This window comes from Ranitomeya imitator, chromosome 7 (assembly GCF_032444005.1).
Source record: "Ranitomeya imitator isolate aRanImi1 chromosome 7, aRanImi1.pri, whole genome shotgun sequence".
In the NCBI taxonomy this organism is placed as follows: Eukaryota; Metazoa; Chordata; class Amphibia; order Anura; family Dendrobatidae; genus Ranitomeya; species Ranitomeya imitator.
Genome location: NC_091288.1, coordinates 205,402,311 through 205,429,981, shown reverse-complemented (window position 1 = coordinate 205,429,981; position 27,671 = coordinate 205,402,311). Strand labels below are relative to the sequence as shown.

At 43.3% G+C, this 27,671-nt stretch overlaps 1 protein-coding gene across 1 annotated transcript; it reads right to left on the bottom strand.

The window, feature by feature from the left end:
- Nucleotides 1-1,746: 1,746 nt before the first annotated feature.
- ERN2 (endoplasmic reticulum to nucleus signaling 2) lies at nucleotides 1,747-26,970 on the bottom strand. The gene is made up of 22 exons (XM_069734520.1): nucleotides 26,664-26,970; nucleotides 21,168-21,285; nucleotides 18,191-18,224; nucleotides 17,926-17,998; nucleotides 17,389-17,461; nucleotides 17,129-17,251; nucleotides 16,588-16,689; nucleotides 16,180-16,441; nucleotides 15,836-15,914; nucleotides 15,069-15,216; nucleotides 14,618-14,736; nucleotides 13,461-13,646; nucleotides 12,991-13,225; nucleotides 10,528-10,618; nucleotides 8,218-8,407; nucleotides 6,263-6,362; nucleotides 5,807-6,006; nucleotides 5,582-5,729; nucleotides 4,967-5,094; nucleotides 4,150-4,273; nucleotides 3,777-3,844; nucleotides 1,747-2,739 (listed from the first exon to the last, which is right to left on the bottom strand). Exons 1-22 carry the CDS (start codon nucleotides 26,715-26,717, stop codon nucleotides 2,554-2,556), a joined length of 2,841 nt encoding a protein of 946 aa, XP_069590621.1. The 5' UTR covers nucleotides 26,718-26,970; the 3' UTR covers nucleotides 1,747-2,553.
- Between the last annotated feature and the right edge of the window lie 701 nt (nucleotides 26,971-27,671).

Here is a 27,671-nt window from a genome sequence, read left to right as displayed (position 1 = left end):
CTTTGCAGCTTGGCCCATAGTATCCTGCAAAATGCAATGTGATCCATTAGTCTGAATTGGCAATTTTTCGATTTGGTACAGAATTTTTTTTTTTCTCAAATCTTGGTCTTGATGAACAGACTTGAATGTGACCAGTGCAAGTCACCCATTACTAGTTTGCTTATTGTGCTCGGGTACACGGTATCTCAGCTGCTCGAGTGACCTCTTCGAATTCCCAAAGTTGCATGTGTCACGACTGTTGGCCACAAAATGTGGGGTTTGTTGGGCAATCCCTGCATGCGTTGTGGTTGCGGGGTCTCTAACGTGTCACACAAGCAGCTGCGATACTCGGTGCAGACTCTACTAACGAACAGTTGCGCTCCTGAGTAGCCACGACGCCGATCATGTTGACTTGTGGCAGGGATGGTCGCCAACTAGTTTCAGGTTTGACTGGTGCTTGCCTTAAGAGATCTTGGTGAGTGACCACAATGTTACTCTGGTTTGTCGTCCCTACCCCTTAATGTTTTGTTTTTTCTTTATCCCAGCATGTTTATGTAATATTGCATTGTGTAGAATGTCTTTAGAAATACCCTGGTTTAGGGAAAGAGGGGAAAAAAAAAAAGAGACAAGTGCGGCGCTTCCTCTGAGCGTAATACGTTTTTACCAACAAGTTAAAAACATTTCTTTTATTTGTAGTTATGCTCACCTTCTATCGGTAAGAAATGCACGTTGAGATTCTCAAGGAATCAATTCTTTAGGCAACTCTTCTTCGTATGTTGTATAATCCAATAAGGTGTGCAGCTCACTTTGGAGAACTATGTGTTGATCCTGCTTCAGATCCACATAGGTGGCAATTTCAAAGAGAAAAAAAAAAAAAAAAAACTCCAAGTAAATGTGGCGCTAAGCACCTACGGATTTTTTTAAATTCATCCACTTCAAGTGAAAAATGTTAAAAAATTCATTTATTTTCTCAAAATAAAATATATTTGTAAATTTTTTTTAAAAAACAGTACAACGCGTTTCGGCTGCTATTTTTACAGTGCAGCCTTCATCAGGTAGTAAAAAAACAAAAAGAACAAACAATACAATAAGCACTATAAATATAGTGCTTATTGTATTGTTTGTTCTTTTTGTTTTTTTACTACCTGATGAAGGCTGCACTGTAAAAATAGCAGCCGAAACGCGTTGTACTGTTTTTTAAAAAAATTTACAAATATATTTTATTTTGAGAAAATAAATGAATTTTTTAACATTTTTCACTTGAAGTGGATGAATTTAAAAAAATCCGTAGGTGCTTAGCGCCACATTTACTTGGAGTTTTTTTTTTTCTCTTTGAAATTGTGTAGAATGGTTATTGATGGGATTGTTTTGATATCTAAATAAACTTATCACACTTGCTTAATTTGCCTCATCTTGTGCTTTTTTTTTTTTTTTTTTTTTTTTTTTTTTGCTAGTTTGATTCATAGTATTACTCTTGTAGATCTGAAGCTTGAAGATGAGGTCAGTCAATTTTGCTAGCTGAACGCGCGTCGTGGTCCTCCTTTCCTTCTAAGACTACAGACTTGCTGGCAGGTTTCCTGACCAAAAACGGACATCCTCAGGCAGACTTCACGCTGTCAAGTTCTTGGATCGGGAGACTCACGGCCGGTCCATACAGTGACTTGCAGAAACACTCCTAGATTTCTATGTACTGTGTCCCTACTTGGAGGCTATCAAACTTTCTGCCCCTTCATAGTTCATTATGCAGTAACAACTTTATTCCAAAACTTGGTACAAAAACAAATTTTATTTTATTTTTTTTTCAAAACAAGTTTTAAGTGATAAGTCATAATATTAAAACATAGTTCAGTTCATTTTTCTAAAATGAATATATACAGTACCCAGCAAATACAAAATAAATTACTTATAAAAAAAAAAAAAAAAAAACTTAATCTTTCAGGGGAAAAATAGAATTTTATGGTTTTGAGAAAGTAATTTCACCTTTTTAAAAAAATATCAGACTCCGCAGAGTAGGAATGTAGAGTAACTAATCCATTGAGAGGCAATCCATTGGATTAGGCAAAAACGGCCGTGCATGTAGACCTGTGGTTTGCGCCATCTGGACAACCCCCTTCTAAACGGCACATTTTGGCAATCGCTGACTGAGTGCAATAGTTGTCTCTGATCGGCTGTTAATAGGTAACCCATGCGTCCTCCAAATGTGCCAATAAAATGCCATTAGTGCCAGGTTCTCATGGTGGCATCTTTGCACTGACCTGGATAATGACCCCCATAAGACGACCCTTCTTGCTCTGTTGTATTACAGGTATTCTCAGCATGGTACTACAACTCCCATCATGGCCTGTTGGGAGTTATAATTTCAGAACAGTTCAAGTGTTAAATGGTTGAAGACCCCCAGCGATCGAGGGATGTGTGATGAGCCCCCTTAGCTGGGTCTGATCAGTAAGGACACCTTTCGGGTTCACACATCATCTAAAAGCAAAATGTATGATAAAATAACGGAGCTGCTATTCTGGCAGTGACTGTATAGAAACAGCGGTCCTGATGAACCAAGAGCCGGCAATAAAACCAGCATCATCGCCATCCTGGTTCCCAGTGATAGTAATGGTGGAACGGTCTCTCGTGCGCACACTGTTCCAGGGCCCGGTGTGTATGTAGGAGCAGAAGTGGGAAACGGGACGTAAAATAAGCCACAAACTCCTCGGGGACGGAGCCGAGGGTCTCCTGGACGTCAGCCGGCAGCTCGTGATAATGATGTTTCTGGAGGAGGAGAAACCATTAATATTAACCACATCTCTGAAGACCTTTTATTTTACATGTAACTGGGAATTTGCTTAAAAAATATATATACATCCTTCCGTTTTGTGTATACAGCTCCATGTCGACTGCTCCTGCAATCCTTCCTGTGGCATATTTCTCACATTCAGGATAGGGTGTGCTTATTTTGGGGGAAATCATTCACACCCCCATGTAAATATTTTCTGGGGGCTATTGTATGTGTTCTCTTTAAAAGGGGCACCCTATGATATATTCATTTTTAGGTGAAAAATAAAAACTACAATTTTCTGATGCACTTTTCATCGTGATTCGGAAGATTTCTCCTTGTAGTCATTGAATAGAAGCATGCTTAGATGAAAGGGGTTCTCGCACTAGTCCAAGACCCCTCTAAGGGATTATTGCACCAATGCCCCCTCTACACAAGGGATAAATGTTCTGACCATCATCAATCTGACTTCTGGAACGTGGATTGACCATGAAATAGGAGGTGCTGTGAATAAAATGCTAGCTCTCAGGTGTGATCACTGCTCTATTCACTGTCCACGGGAGTGGAGGACAAGGGTGTCAAACTGCATTCCTCGAGGGCTGCAAACAGGTCATGTTTTCAGGATTTCCTTGTACTGCACAGGTGATAATTTAATCACCAACTCATTATTTGTGTAGGTGATTAAATTATCACCTGTACAGTACAAGGAAATCCTGAAAACATGACCTGTTTGCAGCCCTCGAGGAATGCAGTTTGACACTCCTGGTGGAGGACACAAAAGAGGTTCTGCAGCTCCCATAGAAGTGATGGTCACATAGGAGCACACTAAGACCCCATTCTTATGATTAGTGGGGGTCCCTAGCACTGTTCCTGTGAGTGCTGCCAGTGGCATTAAAGCCATGTTCAGAAATGGGCAGTTTCGGGGAAGGTTGGAGGCGTGGTGGGGGGCTACAGCGTCTCCCTCAATAGCTACAAACCTCCTATTACACTGTTACCTTACGATTTACACAGTGTCTGCTGCGACGTGATCTACCTTGTTTCTCATCGCTCGGAGTAAATCTCGTACGGAGTTTCCACGATATGAACGGAATTTCCTCAAGTCTAGAAATGTAAAAAAAATAAGAAGAAAATGTAGAAAAAAAACCTCCCATTAGATGCATAGGACTGGTGCGCCAACGCGCCGGTTACTTTTTTGGACTATATGATGCACAATTCTGCTAAGAATTCCCATATACTCCATAATTCCGGGGGGCCTGGCAGACCGCCTCTTTTTAGTACTCCGTCTAATCATTAAAGGGGTACGCCCACGTCCAAGACCCTATCCCAATATGACGTAGGTGTAATAACAATAATGCCTTGCTACCCAATGTGGAGTAATGTCAGGCTGAGGACAGCCGTGATGTTACCTGTCTGTAGAGGAACGGATATGTGTAATCTCCAATTGACCCGGACGACACAGCGAGCATTGCCCTCCAGGCAGACGATCAGGGGGCTCTCCTGTGGCTCCTTCTCAATGCGGTCACTGACATCCTAAAAAACACGCTGTTATTGGTTGTCACTAATATTCAAGTAAAACTACATTATTTTGCATTATATATATTTACACACGTCATTTAGGGATCAGAGTTTCACATTCCCTGAAAACTAGGGAGTAATAATTGCATGCGGATTTCTACAGCTCTCACCGAACCCACTATACAGTTGACGTAGCTGTGTACTAAGAGCAGCTAATTAGTGGGGGAGCCGGCTGTCGGCCCCCCACCGATCTAATATTGAAGACTTATCCCTAAGGGCAGACGGCCAGAGGTTCTCTCCAATTCTGCAAATTACACTGATCAAACGCTGAACAGCGTTTCAGCTCCGTTTCTTTCGAATGAGAAGATGGCAAAAAATATATATTTTGTGATGGGTCGTGGAAATCGGACTGCACTCAGATGTCATCCGAGTGCAGTCTCATGTTTCCTACGCACTCGTTGACTTGCTTGGCTTAGTGAATCAGAATATCAGATCAAACTCGAGTATAAAAGATTCTGTCCGAGTAAAAAAAAAAAAATCAGACATATGCACAGCACCACAGACTATCTTCGGTCCGAGTGCGATCCGATGTTTTGACGGATCAGACTTGGGACAGCGAAGATGCTTGTCCACACATCCCCCAAGGATAGGCCATCATTATAGATAACCCCTATAACGATACATCTCTCTCCCTGCCGCCTCTCAGACCTGGAAAAATTGCAGCTGTTTCTCAGGGGCCCAGAAGAACGGATGTCTCAAAACGCGCGGTGCTGAGGGCCGGAGCTTTGGGTCACCGCTGATCATGCCTTCAATCAAGTCCTTCGCTACCACGTCGTCTGCAGAAACAAAGTTAGTACAGTTAGTAACTATAGAAGGTACCAGGTACCAAATATATTGATTGGCACGGATAAATCCAACAGTTAAAGAAGTATTCACATCTCCAAGATCCTATCCCAATACGTAGTAGGTGTATTAATAATAATATTAGCAAATACCTCAAATTAAAAATGTAGTATAGTTCTTCTGATTCGCTATGTTTCTTTCCTAATGTGCAGGCATTGCAGCAGCTTAGGTATCCATAGTTACAACCACTCATACAGTAAACATGGATACCTAAGCTACTTCTGCCCTGCACATAGGGTACGTGACATAGCTTATCAGAAGAACTATACTAGATTTCTAATTGGAGGTATTTGCGAATATTATTACACCTACTAGATATTGGGATCTGATCTTGGAGATGGGAATACCCCCTTAAGGCTACATGTGCACTTGGTTCCTTTGCTCAGGATCCCAGTATCCAGATACATGGCGGCTTCTTACCGTACGTCTCCTCCTGGAGCTGCGGCAGGCTGTACGACCCATTTAATATGTTGCTTTGTCTTCTCAAGCTGTCTCCAAATGGATGCTGTCCACTTGCCAGGACATAGTAAAAGACACAACCAGCAGAGAAAATGTCCACCGCTGCTGTCTAAGAACACAGAACAAACCTTTCTGAGACCGCTCAGCCACCATCCATTACCGGATCCATCCTCTGGGATCACTTACTGGATTTTGCGTCCTTCCGTCACGTAGAACCTCCGGAGCGATCCAGCCCTCGGTCCCGGGGATTCCTGAGCGCAGGCTGAAGCTGTTCCTTCCCACTCCCAGCTTCTTACAGAGCCCAAAGTCTGAAATGACGGCCCTCTGCCTGCCCTGGGCATTGGGCAAGGAGATGAGGATATTACACGGCTTGAGATCTCGGTGCACTGCAAAGAGACCGACAAAATACTCCACATTGTACAAAGCTATTCTGGAAGTCATGGCGCTATAATATTGCATCATTATGTAGGTATTAGATCGATCTGTGGTATGCATATTGTGGTGTGCCATTATTTGTCCACTTGATATTATGTATCTGTACCTTTAAGGCTTAGGCTCCACCCACTAATAATCGCACCATAAGCCGCACCCCTTTTTTGTAAATCCGTAACGATATATGTTATAAAACCCAATACTTCTCACCAATATTGAGAGAGTGCAGGTGGGCGAGTCCAGACATAACTTGATGGAGAAGGGTCACATGATCTAGGCCGAGTCGTGGAAAATACAAATTCTCCACATACTGCGGGGAAAAACAATGTCAATAATAGATGTTATCTAAGTCTTTTATCAGCCAGCCGCCATTGTTATCCTGGTCTCCTTTACATTTTGAGTTTGGATGGGATAGATACATACACGGTTTCTGGAAAGAGACAGGGAGCCAGTACTATCTATAACTACACCACGTACAGAAAGAGACAGGGAGGCAGCACTATCTGTACCTACACCATGTACAGAAAGGGAGGCAATACTATCTGCACCTAAAACATATACAGAAAGAGACAGGGAGGCAATACTATCTGCACCTAAGACATATACAGAAAGAGACAGGTAGGCAGTACTATCTATACGTAACATCATGTACAGAAAGTGACAGGGAGGCAGTACTACCTGTACCTTCACCATATACAGAAAGAGACAGGGAGGCAGTACTACCTGTACCTACACCATGTACAGAAAGGGAGGCAATACTATCTGCACCTAAAACATATACAGAAAGAGACAGGGAGGCAATACTATCTGCACCTAAGACATATACAGAAAGAGACAGGTAGGCAGTACTATCTATACGTAACATCATGTACAGAAAGTGACAGGGATGCAGTACTATCTGTACCTAAAACATACAGAAAGAGACAGGGAGGCAGTACTACCTGTACCTTCACCATATACAGAAAGAGACAGGGAGGCAGTACTACCTGTACCTGTCAGTGCTCAGACCAAACGCATTGCTGCAGAGGTTACAGGGGGGGGGGGGGGTAAATCAGTCTGTCAGTGCTCAGACCATACACAGTGCTGCAGAGGTTACAGGGGTAGGGAGTCCGCCTGTCAGTCCTCGGACCATAAGTAGCACACTGCATCAAATTGGTCTGCATGGCTGTCGTCCCAGAAGAAAGCCTCTTCCAAAGATTATGCACAAGAAAGACCGCAAACAGTTTACCGAAGACAAGCAGACTAAGGACATGGATTACTGGAACTCTGTCCTGTGGTCTGATGAGACAAAAATAATCTTATTTGGTTTAGATGGTGTCAAGCTTGTGTGGCAGCAATCAGGTGAGGAGTACAAAGACAAGTGTGTCCTGCCTACAGTCAAACATGGTGGTGGAGTATCATGGTTTGGGGATGCATAAGTGCTGATGGCTGTGGGGGGCTATAGTTCATTGAGGGAAACATGAATGCCACCATGTACTGGGATGGGACCTCCTGAAGCAGACCATGATCCCCTCCCTCCTGAAACTGGGCCGCAGGACAATATTCCAACATAACGACTCACACACCTCCAAAAACACCACTACCTTGCTAAAGAAACTGAGGGTAAAAGTGCTGGTCTGGACAAACATGTCTCCATACCTAGAACCTATTGAGCATCTGTGGGGCATCCTCAAAAGGAAGGAGGGAAAGCGCAAGGTCTCCAACATCCACCAGCTCCATGATGTCGTCATGGAGGAGTGGAAGAGGATTCCAGGGGCCACTGGTGAAGGTTTAGTCACCTCCGTGCCCAAAAGAGTTAAGGAAGTGCTTGAAAGTAATGGTGGCCGCACAAAATATTGACACTTCGGGCACGATTTGGCCATTTTTACTTAGGGGTGTACTCTCTTTTGTTGCCAGTAGGTTAGACATTAATGGCTGTGTGCGGAGTCATTTAGAGGACACCAAATTCACACTGTTATACAAGCTGCACACTGACTTTGGTATTGTCTCATGAAAAGATATAATAAAATATTTATCATAAAAGTGAGTCCACCCCTCACATTTTTGAATACTGTGTATCATTTATGGTGAGGGATGAGAAAGAGAGATCATTTTAATTATGGTTTGTCAAACCACAGAAGGTGGTCCGCAGGTGCTGGCTGTGCCTACCCTGTGGTGGTCCTCACCTCCTGCAGGGTGGCAGCGCACAGCTCCAGGGCAATGTAGTAAAACAGCCGGTCGCTCTCTGTACAGTAATAGCGGATCACATTGGGGTGCTCGTCAGACTCTCGCAATAATTGCACCTCCCGATCGGCCAGCATGAAACTCTCGGGCAGGATTCTTTTCACAGCCACTGATCGTCCATCAAATCTGCCCCTGTAAGAAAACAAACCTTATCAGTAAAGTGGATGAGAGCAAGTGGAGGAGGGGGAGATCATAACAGATCAGTCATAGCCAGCGGGGATCCTGTAAACATATGATCCATAAAGGGGTACAGTGTTCAACTGCGCACTTCTGTCTCTTCATTTCAGCAATCAGCGGGGCTCTCGGACCCCAGACACCCACTAATAAAAAGTTTAGAGATGTCACTATGACACGTCAAAAGTTTCTGAAATTGTAGGTGAACTTTAAACAATATGGAATCCGTACTTATATATTGCATAATTGCTACAATATTATTGGAAAGTCTCAGGACTTTACGCCAGGTTAATACATTGAATAAACAAATAACTTGGCACTCAACTTGGTGAATAGTGGTAGTCAAGAAAATCAAAATTTATTACTTGGAGTAGCAGTCCAGAAAACAAATAGACGTTTCGGTCAAACATAAATAGACCTTCTTCAGTAGGCTGCATAGACATATAACAGTGTATTGTAATTACAATGTTGGAAATACAACATCAAAAAAATATATGTATATACATAAATCTCAAACAAATAAATCACAAAAAAATCTCAAAAAAAGTGACGGAAGGGAAGGAAGGAATGAGAGGAAGGAAAGAAATCATTTTTACGTACCCGACTGCTGTTGGGGTGGAATGTATAGTATTTGTGTGTGTTTGTGGATGAAGGGTCCTAAATTGGACTCCAAATGTTTCTAGATAGCCGTTAGTAGCCTAGAATCATAGGGAAATATATCAGGTAAAATGAAGGGGTAGGGGTAATTCCCGCCCTATCCGGTTCCTCTCTAACCCAATGACAATTATCCTCTTATGACACGCCTTCTGGCCCTTGTCGCGTAGTCCATGGCGCTTATCGATCTAAGTTTAATGCCGGCTTTCTGCCGCCTTGGGACTACATACCCCACCATCCTTAGCGCTATCCTCCGGGTCGTCTCACTTCCGGTTACGGTCCCGCCCAGACGCCATATATTGCCGCTCCATTCCATTAGGGGCATTCAACCAGCGGTGGATGCCGCGTTTTTGTATGCCCACGGTCCTCAGCATATTGGTGAGTTTATCGCGCCTCTCTTGCCATATACCCGTCTTTCTAGCCCCATACATGTCGGACACACTGTCCCGTTGGTTATTTTTTTCTATGTATACTTTAGGAGCTGATTGGTTCTAGGATCATTTACGTCCATTAAGAGTTTTGCTAGCTCCGTATATTTCCCATAGGACCTGTTCTCTACCCATGGTGAGCTACAGTCTCTCAGTGTGCTTTTTTACTTCTTTATAGGGTCGACACTAATGCCTCTCTCTTATCTTCTTTTAGCCTCTGGGCATATTGTTTTGCCATACATGTGATACTGCCTAAGTGGCCACATATTTCCCTTGGTACTTTTGGTAGGTTAAACCCCTACCCCTTCATTACCTTTATAGCTCTATCTCGCTTCTAGTGGTCAATTTTCCACTATGCATCTCCTGCAGATCCACTCTCTGGTTCTCATTCTCTGTGGATACATACAGATGACCTTTAGTCTGGTTAGTATATATACCTCTCATTTGATATTCCAGTCACTTCTTTGGCATTTTACCTGATATATTTCCCTATGATTCTAGGCTACTAACGGCTATCTAGAAACATTTGGAGTCCAATTTAGGACCCTTCATCCACAAACACACACAAATACTATACATTCCACCCCAACAGCAGTCGGGTACGTAAAAATGATTTCTTTCCTTCCTCTCATTCCTTCCTTCCCTTCCGTCACTTTTTTTGAGATTTTTTTGTGATTTATTTGTTTGAGATTTATGTATATATATATTTTTTTTTTTGATGTTGTATTTCCAACATTGTAATTACAATACACTGTTATATGTCTATGCAGCCTACTGAAGAAGGTCTATTTATGTTTGACCGAAACGTCTATTTGTTTTCTGGACTGCTACTCCAAGTAATAAATTTTGATTTTCTTGACTACCACTATTCACCAAGTTGAGTGCCAAGTTATTTGTTTATTAGATTTACTGGTGTGGGAAACCTCTCTTGAGCACCGACACAGTTGTGCCGCGCTATACTTCACAAGGTTAATACATTGATTGATTTCTACTCACCTAAACACAAATGTTCCTCCAGCTCCATGACCCAAAACTTCTTTGGGAAAAAAGGAAATTTTACCAACTTCTATTTCCTCTTCATTGAATGCTGCAAGTGTAGAAAAAAAATTAGAACAAGTCAAGGTGACTATGAGCTGTTAATTACACATGACGTGGAAATACAGAAACATGAGCATCAGGTAGAAAAACAGGCCTCAAGTAGAAAAAAAAATTGGGACTCTGGTAGCAAAGCATGCCTCAGGAAGCAACACAGATCTCAACTAGAAAAAAAACAGGCCTCAAGAAGCAAAGCAGGCCTCAAGTAGGAAAAAAAACAGGCCTCAGGAAGCAAAGCAGGCCTCAAGTAGGAAAAGAAACAGGCCTCAGGAAGCAAAGCAGGCCTTAAGTAGGAAAAAAACTGGCCTCAAGAAGCAAAGCAGGCCTTAAGTAGGAAAAAAACAGGCCTCAGCAAGCAAAGCAGGCCTTAAGTAGGAACAAAATCAGGCCTCAAGAAGCAAAGCAGGCCTTAAGTAGGAACAAAATCAGGCCTCAAGAAGTAAAGCAGGCCTTAAGTAGGAAAAAAACAGGCCTCAGCAAGCAAAGCAGGCCTTAAGTAGGAACAAAATCAGGCCTCAAGAAGTAAAGCAGGCCTTAAGTAGGAAAAAAACAGGCCTCAAGAAGTAGGAAAAAAAACAGGCCTCAAGAAGCAAAGCAGGCCTTAAGTAGGAAAAAAACAGGCCTCAAGAAGCAAAGCAGGCCTTAAGTAGGAAAAAAAACATGCCTCAGGAAGCAAAGCAGGTCTCAAGTATGAAAAGAAACAGGCCTCAGGAAGCAGAGCAGGCCTTAAGTAGGAAAAAAAACAGGCCTCAAGAAGCAAAGCAGGCCTTAAGTATGAAAAAAATCAGGCCTCAAGAAGCAGAGCAGGCCTCAAGTAGAAAAAAAAAACAGGCCTCAAGAAGCAAAGCAGGCCTCAAGTAGGAAAAATAACAGGCCTCAGGAAGCAAAGCATATAGCAAAAACTCGGCACTCAACTTAATGTAAGAGAGGTGCTTTAATGGTGTCCATAAAATAACAGAAACGTTTCAGTCCTACATCCGGACCTTCATCAGTCACAGTTGATAAATGTGAGGGAGCGAGTGGACCCACAGAATTGCTGATTGTGGAATGAAATCACACTTGTGACTAGCGGTGGATTCCGCGTCCCACACAGGCACGGCACTTATGTCCTGATATTTTTAGGTATATCACTTCATTTGGGGCTATACTGCCCACATACAGGCAGCGCTCACACACAAGTGTGATTTCATTCCACAATCAGCAATTCTGTGGGTCCACTCGCTCCCTCACATTTTTCAACTGTAACTGATGAAGGTCCGGATGTAGGACTGAAACGTTTCTGCTATTTTGCGGACACCATAAAATCACCTGTCTTACGTTAAGTTGAGTGCCGAGATTTTGCTATATACTACGCTGTGGGATCCTACTCTGGCACCTCTTTACGGCTGTGCACACGTCTACTTTTTCAGGAAGCAAAGCAGGCCTCAAGTAGGAAGAAAAAACAAAAAACAGGCCTTGGATAGCAAAGTGCGCCTCGGGAAGCAAGGCACGCCTCGTTGCCCGTATCAACCAATCACCACACGACTTTCATTTTACATAAGCAGTTAACTAAATGAAAGCTGTGCTGTGATTGGTTGCTCGTAGCAACAAGGCCTGTTTCAATCCGTAAGTTTTGATAACTGAGGCCCCATTATGGCTGCTACATGGTTCATTTTAATATTTGTTTCCTGCTGACAAAAAGTGGAGAACCCAGCCATCTATGTGTGATAAATCCGGCGCACGCATGTCCCACCAAAGTTACGAGCCTCCCTGTACAATAATGACAGTAAATACACTATACGCATAGTAATATACGATTAATGCTGGGGTAGATTTCCTTACACTCTGTGTTCTGCTGTCCCTCTGTTATTCCTCCTGGAACTATAATAATAAATTGCCACGTGTGAGTTAGGCTAGGGTCACATTGCGTTAGTGCAATCCGTTTAGCGCTAGCGCTAGCGGATTGCGCTAACGCAATGTTTTCTATGGGGCTGCGGTCGGGGTCGCGGTAACGTCCCCGCTCTCGCAGATCCCCGATCTGCGAGAGCGGGGAACGGACCGCGGGCGCGCCTCGGACGCTGCAAGCAGCGTCCGCGGCGCGCCAGGAATCACCAGCGCGTCGCTAGCGCGTGCCGAACATGGCACGCGCTAGAGAAGCGCGTTCCCATTGCCTTCAATGGGCGCGTTAACGGACGCGTTGCACGGCGTTAATTTCGCCGTGCAACGCTGTCCGTTAAACGCGGTCCCATAACGCAATGGGAACCCAGCCTTACCATTCCTCTTCTCAGTAGGTTATGGTCGGCACAGTACCCTTCTGTAGGGGGTGCACTCAATTAATTCATTGATTTCCAGGAGGAATAACGGAGGAATATCTGCTTCATTCACCTTCTGGCTCACTATTGCTCCATCTCTTTGTGCCATTGGCCTGGCCATATTCCTGCTCTCGGCTCCTCCGCTTGCCGCTCCCGGAGCTTTGTTCTCCTGCGGACACGTTGCCGTCTGGAGCCGTCAGCGGTGGAGAGACCTCGGACGCCATTTGCTGCTGATGCTGGATCTGCTGAAGCTTCTCCTCGAGCTGCTGCTGTAATTCTTGTTGCTGCCTGCGCTGCTGTTCCCACATCTGAAAAGTACGGACGCCATTATCTTCTCTTTGTTGCACACATATACTCCAACCTGCTGTGTGGAACTACAGCTCCCAGCTTGCCCTGATTGCCTTGGACTGGGAGGTATAGCATCACTGGCATCATAGGTTGGAAACCATTGTCCTATAGTAAAGTCTGGTTTCTACAAGGACAAGGGACCTGCATCCAAATGGCTGATAACAGAGAACAACAGACTGCATCCAAGCCGCTTACCTTGGGAAAAGTGAACCCAAAGAGCACCCATCCTCCAAGGAGCAGCGTGATGATACCAGTGACCAGCAGATGTGTTATTGTAGAGTCGGGAAGGACAATGCCCGATTCTTCTGTGGTCGTTTCCACTTTTATCCGCCCTTCTGTGTCGCCCTGAGGGGATTCTCCTTGATTCTGAGGGGTCAGAAACTGCGGAGAGATAAGACGATGGGTGACATGACAAACATGTCTCAAAATAAAAAAAATGCAAATTGCCTCTTCAGAAAGGAAGAGGACTTGAACTCTAGCGCCACCTATTGGAAGTAGCAACCCTACAAGTCAATATCGACCCTTTAACGACCCGTGGCATTTGACTCAAGATAAAAGCCAAAGCAGAATCTCAATTTGCAGACACAGTGTTTCAGCGTATTTCCCCTCATCAGTGCAGAACATGCATGGCGTAAAAGTCTCCTTAGTCTGACATGCCAGGCCTAGCTTGTCACTCTCAGCAAGGAGAAACTTTACTCCTTAGATGCCGGTTTTAAGCCTCTCATCTAGCCAAATCAGATCTCATACTTTGCACTGACGAGGGGCAATAGAACAAAACACCGTGTCTGAAAATTGAGATTCTGTTTTGGCTTTTATGCTAAATCATATGGCAAGGCTTGTTAAAGGGTTGATATTGACTTTTAGGATTGCTACTTCCAATAGGTGGTGCTAGAGTTCTAATTCTCTTCCTCTCTGAATAGGCAATTTGCATATTTAATTTTCCAAAGGACCATGCACGGTGTATAAGTCTCATTATTCTGACACGCCAGCCCTGGCTTGTTACTCTGTGCAAGGAGAAACATTACCCCTTAGATCACCCACCAAAAAAATTAAAAGAAAAACAAATTCACCTGCTGATCCCCCTCAGTACAGCTCCCAAGTCCCCTGCCTTTCTTTGTATCGCCTCTTCTGGTGGGTACCGATTGTCTGCAGCAGTCACATAGCAACTCTGCCACAAAAGAAGGCTCAGAGACTGGTGGTGAACATAGGGGGCAGTAAAGAGAGTAATGGACAGGTGGGTTTTTTTTCTTTTTTTTTTTAGTGGGGGCGGGGGAGTGCTGGGGCAAAGCAAAAATGGACCATACAACCCCTTTAACAGATGATGGACTACCAATATTCTGGAATACACTCACATCGTCAAATAGGGTCCTAGGTGTAGGTCCACGAATGATCGTCTCTGTATCCCTCCTCAAGGTCTCTGGAAACGCTCGGAGCATGGTCGTGTGAACAACGTGAGGAACTTCATGATGTCCTTGGTGGAAAGAATGAGATATTTTATTAGGAAGGTATGATTAAAAAGTTTGTATAAGGTCAGAAGAGACTAATATCTACAAATATGGGGCAAACATCTGTGCAGGCTTCGGGATAAGCATAGGAGGGTACCCACGCTTTATGTAAAGCAGCGAAATGGAAAATAGTGCTGCCCTAAAAGTATCAAAATAATACTGCTATACAATGCCTATATACTACTTCCATAGTGTGCATATATAATAGTGCCATACAGGGAACACATAACTGTAATACCACTGTTATGTAGTGTTCATGTAATAAATGTTCACAACTGCCCATCCCCCCCTCCTTTACCTATAAGTAGCCATTGATTTGCAGATACTATGCTCCCAAGTGGGTACTTGACATCTGTGGTGGGCGTTACATCAAACTCCGTAGATTCTTTCAAGGTGACATCCTTTGTGGTGGGACCATCTATCCTGGCCAGAGTGATTCCCCGTGGCTAGCAGTTATACCAAGATATGATATATTACAAATAAGAATAGTAAAAGAAAAATGTAAAAAATAATTCAATGTACATGAAAAATGTAAAGACAAACTTTCAATGGAAGCCCCAATGACAAACACTTACTAGCCTTTGGGACAATGTAGAATCACATCAATAATGCCTATGCCTACATCTTATATGTTACATATTCATGAGGATTCAGGAGCCATTGTGACTCTAAAGACCCTGGTCCTGCCATGGGCACGAACCATAGTCCTGAAATTCACAAACCCAAAACATTTACTACTGCACGTAACTCATACTATATCAGTGCCAATCTTGCAGGTCAATCATTTGAATGCTGGATGGATAAATATTTTAGATGTACACATTTCTGGACCAGGGTTTGCACCCATAGAGGTACCCCCAGGTGAAGAATAAATGCACAATAAATTGCCACACTGTGACAGACCTATAATTACACAATAATAAGACTTGTACTTACCATGAGAAGCCGGAATTGTTTTCATAAGTACATGACAACTAAGTATAACTTTATCCTTGTACATTATAATCCATAATGCAACAGATATCAACATATCTTACAAATAAAGTGCATGGAAAATATTCTTACCACTACAGAAACTCCCTCATGGATCAGTGATGTGGAAGCATAGAATCCACTATCGTGCTTCCCCACGTACAGAGATGGCCTGTAAAAAAAATAAGTGCCCAAATGTTAATCCAGTTCATACAATGTAAGCAAAAAGGAGCTACTTGATCAGCTGTGGGGGAACCCAGCAGTTTTTGTTCAGTTTCCCTGCAGCACCCCCACAGGGGAAATTAAGCATTACGTGATGCATAGAAATTAATAGGCCCTTCATACCGTGGCATTTTTGTGCCGAGTCCTCCAGACAGATCACAGTTCTCAAGGAGAGGTCTACCTGCTGCACACCCTCAGTAGGTGTGAGTACTTACAGCAGATGGGTCTTGGTGCTGCTCAGCTCCTGTACTGCCTGGTAGTTCCATTTGAGAAGACGCATGTCCTGGGAATTAAACGTCAAGTATCGGAGAGTTTCCAGTGCAACATTCAGATGTGGGATTCGTCTCAAGCTGTCCTGGTGCCACATGAAAAGTCCGACTACTGGGGAACCATAACTCTGCATCCATAATACTTCTCCACTTCCCTGGTCGGCAGTCACCAGCATCCCATCTCCAGTGGAGGCAAAGTGAGCCATCTCTATAGTAAAAAAGCCAAAACCCCAATCAGTGACTTTCCAGCTCTTCAGAGACTACAACTTGCAGCACGCTGAGAGTTGTATTTTTTTTTTTTTTTAGAAGCTGGAGATTCACTTTTTAGAGACCATTGATGTATATGGTACTCACTGTATTCGTAGCTGTCATCACAAGGAGGAGCAGAGTAGTCATGGAAGGTGGCGTTCCAGCGCAATTCCCGGGATTTTGTGTCAAACATCGTGATCATGTACTCTGCACGGTAAAAACTGATGGTCATCCTCAAAAAGATTTAAAGCAATATGACACAGCAAGCATCAGTATGTATAAGTCTGGTATAGCCGTTTGGGTGGGGTCTTAGAATGAAAAGTTAGGAGACTTTATAACAAACTTTTTTTTTTATAAATATTTCACATTTTTCAAGATCTTTGAAATATGGGATTGGAATGTTCCTTGTTTGAATGAAGCGACAATGAACATGCTCCACCACTGCACCATTTATTTCTATGGGACCGATGGAAAGGGCGGAGGTCACGCCTGGTCACTCACAAAGAAAACTTTGCTACCCCTGTTCTTGGAACTGATCAGAGACCCTGCCATCATGTTCTCAGCGAGAATGTGCATAGGTGATACATGTATTTAGTACTGTAGGAAAACCCCTCTAATATATATGACATAAATCTGCACAACTCACGTGTCCGTCCTATGTACAGGAGTGGACTGGAAGGACACAACCCATCAGACGAGTCCGTGGACAGCGTGGTCTGCTTTTCTCCTGACTTTGGATCCAACACAAACCAGGAATCCTGTTTCTTCCCTGTTCAGAATCAATTGTAAATGGATACATAATGATGACCAATATCAACCACCAATATGGCCCTAAATGTGTCTACACACAATAGCAGGATATTGCTGGTATACATTGCACAGATGCATACACCTGGCTGGTATTACCTGTATACAGGATTCCATCAGAGCTACGGCAAGGGGAGGACTGGACTAGTTCTTGGATGGTGAATGGTAATTTCTATGGAATATGGAAACATAAAAGTTACTCACACAATAAAATCCCCTATACCTTAGTAGGATGTTTGTAGGATCTTTATGAATATTGGCCTCAACCCATAGCTAAATGTTCAATTAAAATTGTATTTAGGACCACAGAATATTCCCTCATCTTTCTATACCCTTCTTAAGCTGTAAGTAACCATTGTGACTCTAAAAGGTACTGGTCCTGCTATGGGTACCAACCATAGTCCAAAAATTCCAACCCTCAAAAGTTTACTAGCGCAAGTGACAAGCGCCATATCAGTGCCAGCCTGGCAACCTAGCAGGGGAGTCTTTGGCATGATGCATGGGTTAATATTTGGAGGCTAAAATTTCTGGACACGAGCTAGTGCCCATAGCGGTGCACTTCAACTGAATAGACACACAATAAATTGTCACATTTTGACAGACCTACAATTATACACTAATAAAACTTCTACTTACCATGAGACCCTCCTTATTCCTTCCCCCCAAAATGTACAAGCTGCCATCGCTGGGGTCTGGTAGAAAGGCTGGTCTATAAGACAGATTACATCTTGTTTAGTTATGATGTGCCTTGTTGGCAATTGAGGGGCTACAATCTTAAACTGCAATATAACATCCATCCTGTCATGCAATACTAGTAAGGCAAAAGCCTCTGATACTGTGTATATCTCAGACTATGGAGAAAGGTAAAAGAGAAACAGAGTCGTGGGACTGCTGGACTTACTCTGACACATAGAGCGGTACTTGAATCACAGGATCTGAAAGAGAAGGAACGGGTCAGACATCATTAGAAAGGGCTTAACATTCAGATTTCTACACTAATGGCACAACAGAAGATAGCATCAAACACGACAGGTTCCCCTCCAAGGAGCGCTCACTGCAGGGAGATTTATACAAAAAGCTCCATCTAGTGGTGAATATAAACATAATCTTCTAATTTAATCTGTACATTCACCCTATTAAAGTGAATAGGAGCTAAGCTGCCGCTGCCATTGGCAGAGCTAATAACAGATCAGGTGTCGGGCCCCCACAAATGAAAACCGCTCCTTATGTATTCAGCATTTGTCCAACTCTGGGATATGTTTTTTTACTGAAGTACAAGTATTTGGGTTTGAAATTAGTTTTAAATTAATTAATTTTATATACAAGCATTTCAGTTTTACCTGATTTTAAGTTTAAATTTTATATATATATATTTTTTTTTTTTCAAACAAAAAACAGGCAGCACTCCATAATCTTGGCTTGAGAAAGGCTCAGTTCGAGCCGAAACGTCGTGATGAAGACATGTGGGTCTGAATAAACTCTGCACAAGATATTCAAGATTATGGAGTCCTGCCTGTTTTTTGTTTGAATCTATGGACTGAGGTTAGCCGGTGGACGGGCTTCCTGAAGGCTTTGCACCCGCAGATAAGTTAAAACGTTGTGCTGTTCCTTTTTTTTATCTCTCTCTCATATATATATTATATATAATATATATATATATATATATATATATATATATATATATATATATATATATATATATATATATATATATATATATATATATATTTTTTTTTTTTTTTTTTTTTTTTTGGACACATCTCATTTAAAGATTTTTCTGTATTTTCATAACTATGAAAATTGTACATTCACACTGAAGGCATCAAAACTATGAATTAACACATGTGGAATTATATACTTAACAAAAAAGTGTGAAACAACTGAAATTATGTCTTATATTCTAGGTTCTTCAAAGTAGCCACCTTTTGCTTTGATGACTGCTTTGCACACTCTTGGCATTCTCTTGATGAGCCTCAAGAGGTAGTCACCGGGAATGGTTTACACTTCACAGGTGTGCCCTGTCAGGTTTAATAAGTGGGATTTCTTGCCTTATAAATGGGGTTGGGACCATCAGTTGTGTTGAGCAGAAGTCTGGTGGATACACAGTTGATAGTCCTACTGAATAGACTGTTAGAATTTGTATTATGGCAAGAAAAAAGCAGCTAAGTAAAGAAAAACGAGTGGCCATCATTACTTTAAGAAATGAGGGTCAGTCAGTCCGAAAAACTGGGAAAACTTTGAAAGTGTCCCCAAGTGCAGTGGCAAAAACCATCAAGCGCTAAAAAGAAACTGGCTCACATGAGGACCGCCCCAGGAAAGGAAGACCAAGAGTCACCTCTGCTTCTGAGGATAAGTTTATCCGAGTCACCAGCCTCAGAAATCGCAGGTTAACAGCAGCTCAGATTAGAGACCAGGTCAATGCCACACAGAGTTCTAGCAGCAGACACATCTCTACAACAACTGTTAAGAGGAGACTTTGTGCAGCAGGCCTTCATGGTAAAATGGCTGCTAGGAAACCACTGCTAAGGACAGGCAACAAGCAGAAGAGACTTGTTTGGGCTAAAGAACACAAGGAATGGATATTAGACCAGTGGAAATCTGTGCTTTGGTCTGAGGAGTCCAAATTTGAGATCTTTGGTTCCAACCACCGTGTCTTTGTGCGACACAGAAAAGGTGAACGGATGGACTCTACATGCCTGGTTCCCACCGTGAAGCATGGAGGAGGAGGTGTGATGGTGTGGGGGGGCTTTGCTGGTGACACTGTTGGGGATTTATTCAAAATTGAAGGCATACTGAACCAGCATGGCTACCACAGCATCTTGCAGCGGCATGCTATTCCATCTGGTTTGAGTTTAGTTGGACCATCATTTATTTTTCAACAGGACAATGACCCCAAACACCTCCAGGCTGTGTAAGGGCTATTTGACCAAGAAGGAGAGTGATGGGGTGCTACGCCAGATGACCTGGCCTCCACAGTCACCAGACCTGAACCCAATCGAGGTGGTTTGGGGTGAGCTGGACCGCAGAGTGAAGGCAAAAGGGCCAACAAGTGCTAAGCATCTCTGGGAACTCCTTCAAGATTGTTGGAAGACCATTCCCAGTGACTACCTCTTGAAGCTCATCAAGAGAATGCCAAGAGTGTGCAAAGCAGTCATCAAAGCAAAAGATGGCTACTTTGAAGAACCTAGAATATAAGACATAATTTCAGTTGTTTCACACTTTTTTGTTAAGTATATAATTCCACATGTGTTAATTCATAGTTTTGATGCCTTCAGTGTGAATGTACAATTTTCATAGTCATGAAAATACAGAAAAATCTTTAAATGAGAAGGTGTGTCCAAACTTTTGGTCTGTACTGTATATACACACACCCCCAAGAGATGTGCAACGCCTTTAAGTACATCCCAGCTGCAGTTAGTCAAGAAAAGCAGTCGCACCCTTTATTGGCTGCAGCTATAGATACACAGAGTCAGGAAACCATGGAGCTGTTCAGAAGCCGAGGAGGCAGCGACAGTCGCCATGGTGAATGGAGGCGATGCATTGTGTGTATTGTTCTGCTGACAACACAATGGAGGAGGCGGTGGAGAATGAATGGGCCAATGGGGCTCAGCCATACAGAGCCATCCACAGAGCAGCTCAATATAAGGGAATGGGACTAGGCTGCAGAACCAGACACCACCACACTTGTCTATGGGGCGCTGTGTAGAGGCTCCTTTAGCCTGCTGATTAGAGGGGTCTCACCATGTAATAATAGCCTGTATCATAAGGCCTATACAGTGCTAGCTATGTACTGTATACAGGAAGACCCTTTTAGGTTTTGATGCATATACGTCTGTGTAAAACAATAGTAAGACGTTATTTACCCCCAGATGACTTACCGTCTGTTAAGGTCCACAGGACATCGCCGGACTTCTTACTCACTGCATGAAATTTCCCATCCAGAGTAGAAACAAAGAGCATAGATTCCGGCAGTGAGACTGATGGTCCGCCATCACACTGCAAGACAAAACATCACTTAGTGGGTGAATATAGGCTTGTGAGCGCAGCTCCGGAGTATGATACAGGATCAGTAGTGTAATGTACGTACACAGTGACTGCACCAGCAGAATAGTGAGTGCAGCTCTGGAGTATAATACTGGATGTAACTCAGGATCAGTAATGTAATGTATGTACACAGTGACTGCACCAGCAGAATAGTGAGTGCAGCTCTGGAGTATAATACAGGATGTAACTCAGGATCAGTAATGTAATATATGTACACAGTGACTGCAGCAGCAGAATAGTGAGTGCATCTCTGGAGTATAATACAGGATATAACTCAGGATCAGTAATGTAATGTATGTACACAGTGACTGCACCAGCAGAATAGTGAGTGCAGCTCTGGAGTATAATACAGGATATAACTCAGGATCAGTAATGTAATGTATGCACACAGTGACTGCACCAGCAGAACAGTGAGTGCAGCTCTGGAGTATAATACAGGATGTAACTCAGGATCAGTAATGTAATGTATGCACACAGTGACTGCACCAGCAGAATAGTGAGTGCAGCTCTGGGGTATAATACAGGATATAACTCAGGATCAGTAATGTAATGTATGTACACAGTGACTGCACCAGCAGAATAGTGAGTGCAGCTCTGGAGTATAATACAGGATATAACTCAGGATCAGTAATGTAATGTATGCACACAGTGACTGCACCAGCAGAACAGTGAGTGCAGCTCTGGAGTATAATACAGGATGTAACTCAGGATCAGTAATGTAATGTATGCACACAGTGACTGCACCAGCAGAATAGTGAGTGCAGCTCTGGGGTATAATACAGGATATAACTCAGGATCAGTAATGTAATGTATGCACACAGTGACTGCACCAGCAGAATAGTGAGTGCATCTCTGGAGTATAATACAGGATATAACTCAGGATCAGTAATGTAATGTATGTACACAGTGACTGCACCAGCAGAATAGTGAGTGCAGCTCTGGAGTATAATACAGGATATAACTCAGGATCAGTAATGTAATGTATGTACACAGTGACTGCACCAGCAGAATAGTGAGTGCAGCTCTGGGGTATAATACAGGATATAACTCAGGATCAGTAATGTAATGTATGCACACAGTGACTGCACCAGCAGAATAGTGAGTGCAGCTCTGGAGTATAATACAGGAGGTAACTCAGGATCAGTAATGTAATGTATGTACACAGTGACTGCACCAGCAGAATAGTGAGTGCAGCTCTGGAGTATAATACAGGATATAACTCAGGATCAGTAATGTAATGTATGCACACAGTGACTGCACCAGCAGAATAGTGAGTGCAGCTCTGGAGTATAATACAGGAGGTAACTCAGGATCAGTAATGTAATGTATGTACACAGTGACCGCACCAGCAGAATAGTGAGTGCAGCTCTGGAGTATAATACAGGATATAACTCAGGATCAGTAATGTAATGTATGTACACAGTGACTGCACCAGCAGAATAGTGAGTGCAGCTCTGGGGTATAATACAGGATGTAACTCAGGATCAGTAATGTAATGTATGTACACAGTGACTGCACCAGCAGAAAAGTGAGTGCAGCTCTGGGGTATAATACAGGATATAACTCAGGATCAGTAATGTAATGTATGCACACAGTGACTGCACCAGCAGAATAGTGAGTGCAGCTCTGGAGTATAATACAGGAGGTAACTCAGGATCAGTAATGTAATGTATGTACACAGTGACCGCACCAGCAGAATAGTGAGTGCAGCTCTGGAGTATAATACAGGATATAACTCAGGATCAGTAATGTAATGTATGTACACAGTGACTGCACCAGCAGAATAGTGAGTGCAGCTCTGGGGTATAATACAGGATGTAACTCAGGATCAGTAATGTAATGTATGTACACAGTGACTGCACCAGCAGAAAAGTGAGTGCAGCTCTGGGGTATAATACAGGATATAACTCAGGATCAGTAATGTAATGTATGTACACAGTGACTGCACCAGCAGAATAGTGAGTGCAGCTCTGGAGTATAATACAGGATGTAACTCAGGATCAGTAATGTAATGTTTCCATCTTTGCATATTAACGCTCGGTTTCTGGAGGACATTCCTTAGTGCCCTTCCCAGACACTCATTGGGAGCGGTGTTATAAGTCTGCCGCCCGCTCCCTGCCCACCTGTAGGACACACCTTATGCTGTTGTTATCAGTGCACAGGGAGCAGAGCTACAACCGCTCCCCCATCTGAAAACATGGAGAACGTTTTCTACCCCCCAGGCTCTAGGCTACATACTATCTGCATTGCCAACTGTGCCCATTCTAGTGATCAGGGAGGACTCGCCCCACTGTCTGCTCTACGGGGCGGTGGGTGCAGGCCGCGGGGATGAGCTGGCGCATACAGTGCCGCCTGCTCACCTGCCCGTTGTAATGTTTGCACAATGGGTGGATTAATCCAGGCGCCCGAAACAAAGGACAAGTCACATGATGGAAGGCGACAGGCGAGAAACTGGACGGGCGCAACACACATGACTGACATGGTGACGTGCACGCAGGAGCAGGAGCCCAGAAGCCTCCCGCCAGGAGGGACAGTCAGCGACTCGGTCCAGTACATTCTCCAGGAAAAGCCAAAATGGCTCCATCGTTAAGCAGCGTTCACACACAGCGATAACGCTGTAGCTTTTAACACCCAACAGCCGGCAGGGGACAGAGGCCGGCAGCAGGACAGGGGAGCTGGGCTTATAAGCCTTAGGCCAAGCATCCAAATAATTGTCAGTTTTTCCCGTTATTTTTATTTTTTTTCATGAGAATGCATGAAAAACTCATTATCCACTGTGTGTTTAGAGATGCTGGGGAACGGTGAGGGGTTTTTGTTCCAAAGAAAACGAAAAATAAAAGCATGTAAAAAAAAAATAAAAATAAATTTGTGCTTTTAAGTGCAGAATCCGTACACAATACTTGGTTTTTTTTCCCCAAGCCTTTTTAACACGTGTTCAATAATTATTGCATACAAAAAATTAAGTAAATAAAATCGCAGAAAAAAAGTGGATTTTTGCCAAGGTTTTAGCAATGAAAATGCACCAAAAAAACAAACCTACCTACTAATGCTAGCCCAAAAGAATAATAAAAAAAAGCGCCAAATCTACACATAAATCCACATGGATTTCAGCCAGAAAAATATGCATCAAAAACCACTGTGGGAACATAAAAGTTTCAGACTTGATTTTGGCACAGATTCTGCCCCAAATTCCGCATAGAAATTAAGTCGCTTCAAATCTGCGTGCAACAAGTTCTCCATTCACTTGGATGAGAAACCGCCGCTATGGCGCACCTCACTTATGTCCACGTGGGTTTTAAATACTTTTTTTTTTTTTTTTTTTTAAAGTGTCGCGTCACCTCCTTTTTGAGTTTTCCTTGCGTAAATCTTGTAAACTTTTTTTGGGGGGGTTAAGATTTTGCAGCAGAAAAGTGTAAAAAATAATTATATACCTTATACTTACTCTTATAACAAAATGACAAATGCCCGTCTGCGCCAACTGCAATACCAGAACCAACCTCAGGATAAAAGTGGCGCTGTTTCAGATTGTAATACAGGTTTTCTAGTCTGTAGAACTCTAGATCCCGGCTGTATGTACAGACAGCGGTGTAGGTGGAGTTCCCCTTTAAGTAAGGCTTTATTCCACTAGGTCACATCATATAAACCTGTTACTGACGGGAGCAAATATTGATTTGGGCAGGAGTGTTTCCATGAGGGAACCGGATCCTATTTGTATTAGACAGAATTTAGTGGCGCGATGGACGACACAGCGCTGTGGAGTAAAACAATAGGACGGCGCGGCCCACACCGAGTATATAGGATCGGGGGGGGGGGGACTACTAATGACATCAAAAGGTCATTCATTATATGACGGTATGTAATCAATGACGCCGATCCCCTAGGTACGGTCCATGTCACTTCCTAAAAGTTTTCCGGATCTCTGCTTGCGGTCAGTGAATAGGAACCGTCATTGTTTTCAGCCCTTGTCATGTGCTGGACACAGGTGAGAGGCTGTGGGAGCTGTACGAGCCCCGCACCTGAGTGTCCAGCACACGACCGGACAGGGGACAAAGGGGTTAAACAAGTCCCCACCGACATCAATCTCTGGGCTGCCAAAATGGGCAGGAAAGGGACAGGTGGTGTATCATCCCTCTACCTGCAACCGTGGAACTACAGATCCCAGCAATTAGATACAGAACTACAGATCCCAGCAATTATATACAGAACTAAAGATCCTAGCAATTACCGGTATATAGACAAAGAACTACAGATCCCAGCAATTATATGGATACAGAACTACAGATCCCAGCAATTATATACAGAACTACAGATCCTAGCAATTACCGGTATATAGACAAAGAACTACAGATCCCAGCAATTATATAGATACAGAACTACAGATCCCAGCAATTATATACAGAACTACAGATCCCAGCAATTATATACAGAACTACAGATCCCAGCAATTATATACAGAACTAAAGATCCCAGCAATTATATACAGAACTACAGATCCTAGCAATTACCGGTATATAGACAAAGAACTACAGATCCCAGCAATTATATAGATACAGAACTACAGATCCCAGCAATTATATACAGAACTACAGATCCCAGCAATTATATACAGAACTACAGATCCCAGCAATTATATACAGAACTACAGATCCCAGCAATTATATACAGAACTAAAGATCCCAGCAATTATATACAGAACTACAGATCCCAGCAATTACCGGTATATAGACAAAGAACTACAGATCCCAGCAATTATATACAGAACTACAGATCCCAGCAATTATATAGATACAGAACTACAGATCCCAGCAATTATATAGATACAGAACTACAGATCCCAGCAATTATATAGATACAGAACTACAGATCCCAGCAATTATATGGATACAGAACTACAGATCCCAGCAATTATATAGATACAGAACTACAGATCCCAGCAATTATATAAAGAACTACAGATCCCAGCAATTATATAGATACAGAACTACAGATCCCAGCAATTATATAGATACAGAACTACAGATCCCAGCAATTATATACAGAACTACAGATCCCAGCAATTATATGGATACAGAACTACAGATCCCAGCAATTATATGGATACAGAACTACAGATCCCAGCAATTATATAAAGAACTACAGATCCCAGCAATTATATAAAGAACTACAGATCTCAGCAATTATTTAGATGTAGAACCAACACTGTCAGTATAAGGCAGGTGTTACTGCTTTTGAAACTACAACTCCCAGCATGTCGTCATTTCCTGATAACCATGCTGGGAGTTGTAGTTTTGCCCCACAGATGCCCAGTATCCCAGATACCAGTAACTCACCTGCAGGACCCGTGTGAGGCACAAGCCCAGTGCCAGCCACAGAGCAGGGAGCATCCTGGTGGGGGGTCTCTGGGGGTCTTGTCATCCTCTTCTTCAGTGGACGCCGCCTGTGGGGCAGTGGGTGAGTCAGAGCCCCTCCTCCATGGCCGGTGCAGTGTGCGGGGTGTGCAGTGTGGGGGTTGTGCAGTGTGGGGGTGGGCAGTGTGCGGGGTGGGCAGTTCAGTGCGGGGCGCAGCTGTCAGTTTCCGGGTGTCAGGCGGATCCAGGACAGTGGGACACAATAATACTTCTTCACCTGCAGAAGTCCAGAGGATTCCCCTCTTACGTCACTGCGCGCCCTGACCAATCACGGAAGCCCACACATTATTTTTAACCAATGACGATACGAAGGGGGCGTATCCGAACAAACCCGGAAGTTAGACTTCGTGTTGTTGGTGGACACGTGGAGGTGAGGAAAGGGGAAGCGGTCGGTCACCGTCTGCTGCTTTATCTGCACAATCACATCGCGTGTGAACAGTGCGGTGCAAAAGTCTTAGGCAGCTGCTGCAAAAGTGCTGCAAAGTGAGATTTAAAAATAATAGAAATGTTTATTTTTCGCAATAAAATATAAAGACCTTGTACCCCGAGGCTGGACAACCGCTTTAATAGGGAACCTGTCAGAAACTTGTGCACCCCTAAAACCATTTCTCTGACTGTGTAGGACCCCAAAATGCTGCTCCAGCAGCTAGAAAGCCCTAGAAATCCCATTTAGGCTATGTGCACATGTTGCGGATTCATGTGCTGATTTTTCTGCACCGTTTTTGAAAAATCTGCAGGTAAAACGCACTACGTTTTACCCGTGGATTTCCTGCGTTTTTTGTGCGTATTTCACCTGCGGTTTTACACCTGCGGATTCCTATTGAAGAACAGGTGTAAAACGCTGCAGAATCCGCACAAAGAATTGATATGCTGCGGAAAATACAATGCTGTGTTTCCGCGCCGTATTTTCCACAGCATGTGCACTGCGGA

Coding starts and splice junctions, on each gene's coding strand:
- ERN2 (XM_069734520.1), bottom strand. CDS start 26,717: ATGCTCCCTGCTCTGTGGCTGGCACTGGGCTTGTGCCTCACACGGGTC. Junction 17,252..17,388: donor TGATGGAATCCTGTATACAG/GTAATACCAGCC, acceptor GATTCTGAACAG/GGAAGAAACAGGATTCCTGG. Junction 15,217..15,835: donor ATGAGGGAGTTTCTGTAGTG/GTAAGAATATTT, acceptor TATAACTGCTAG/CCACGGGGAATCACTCTGGC.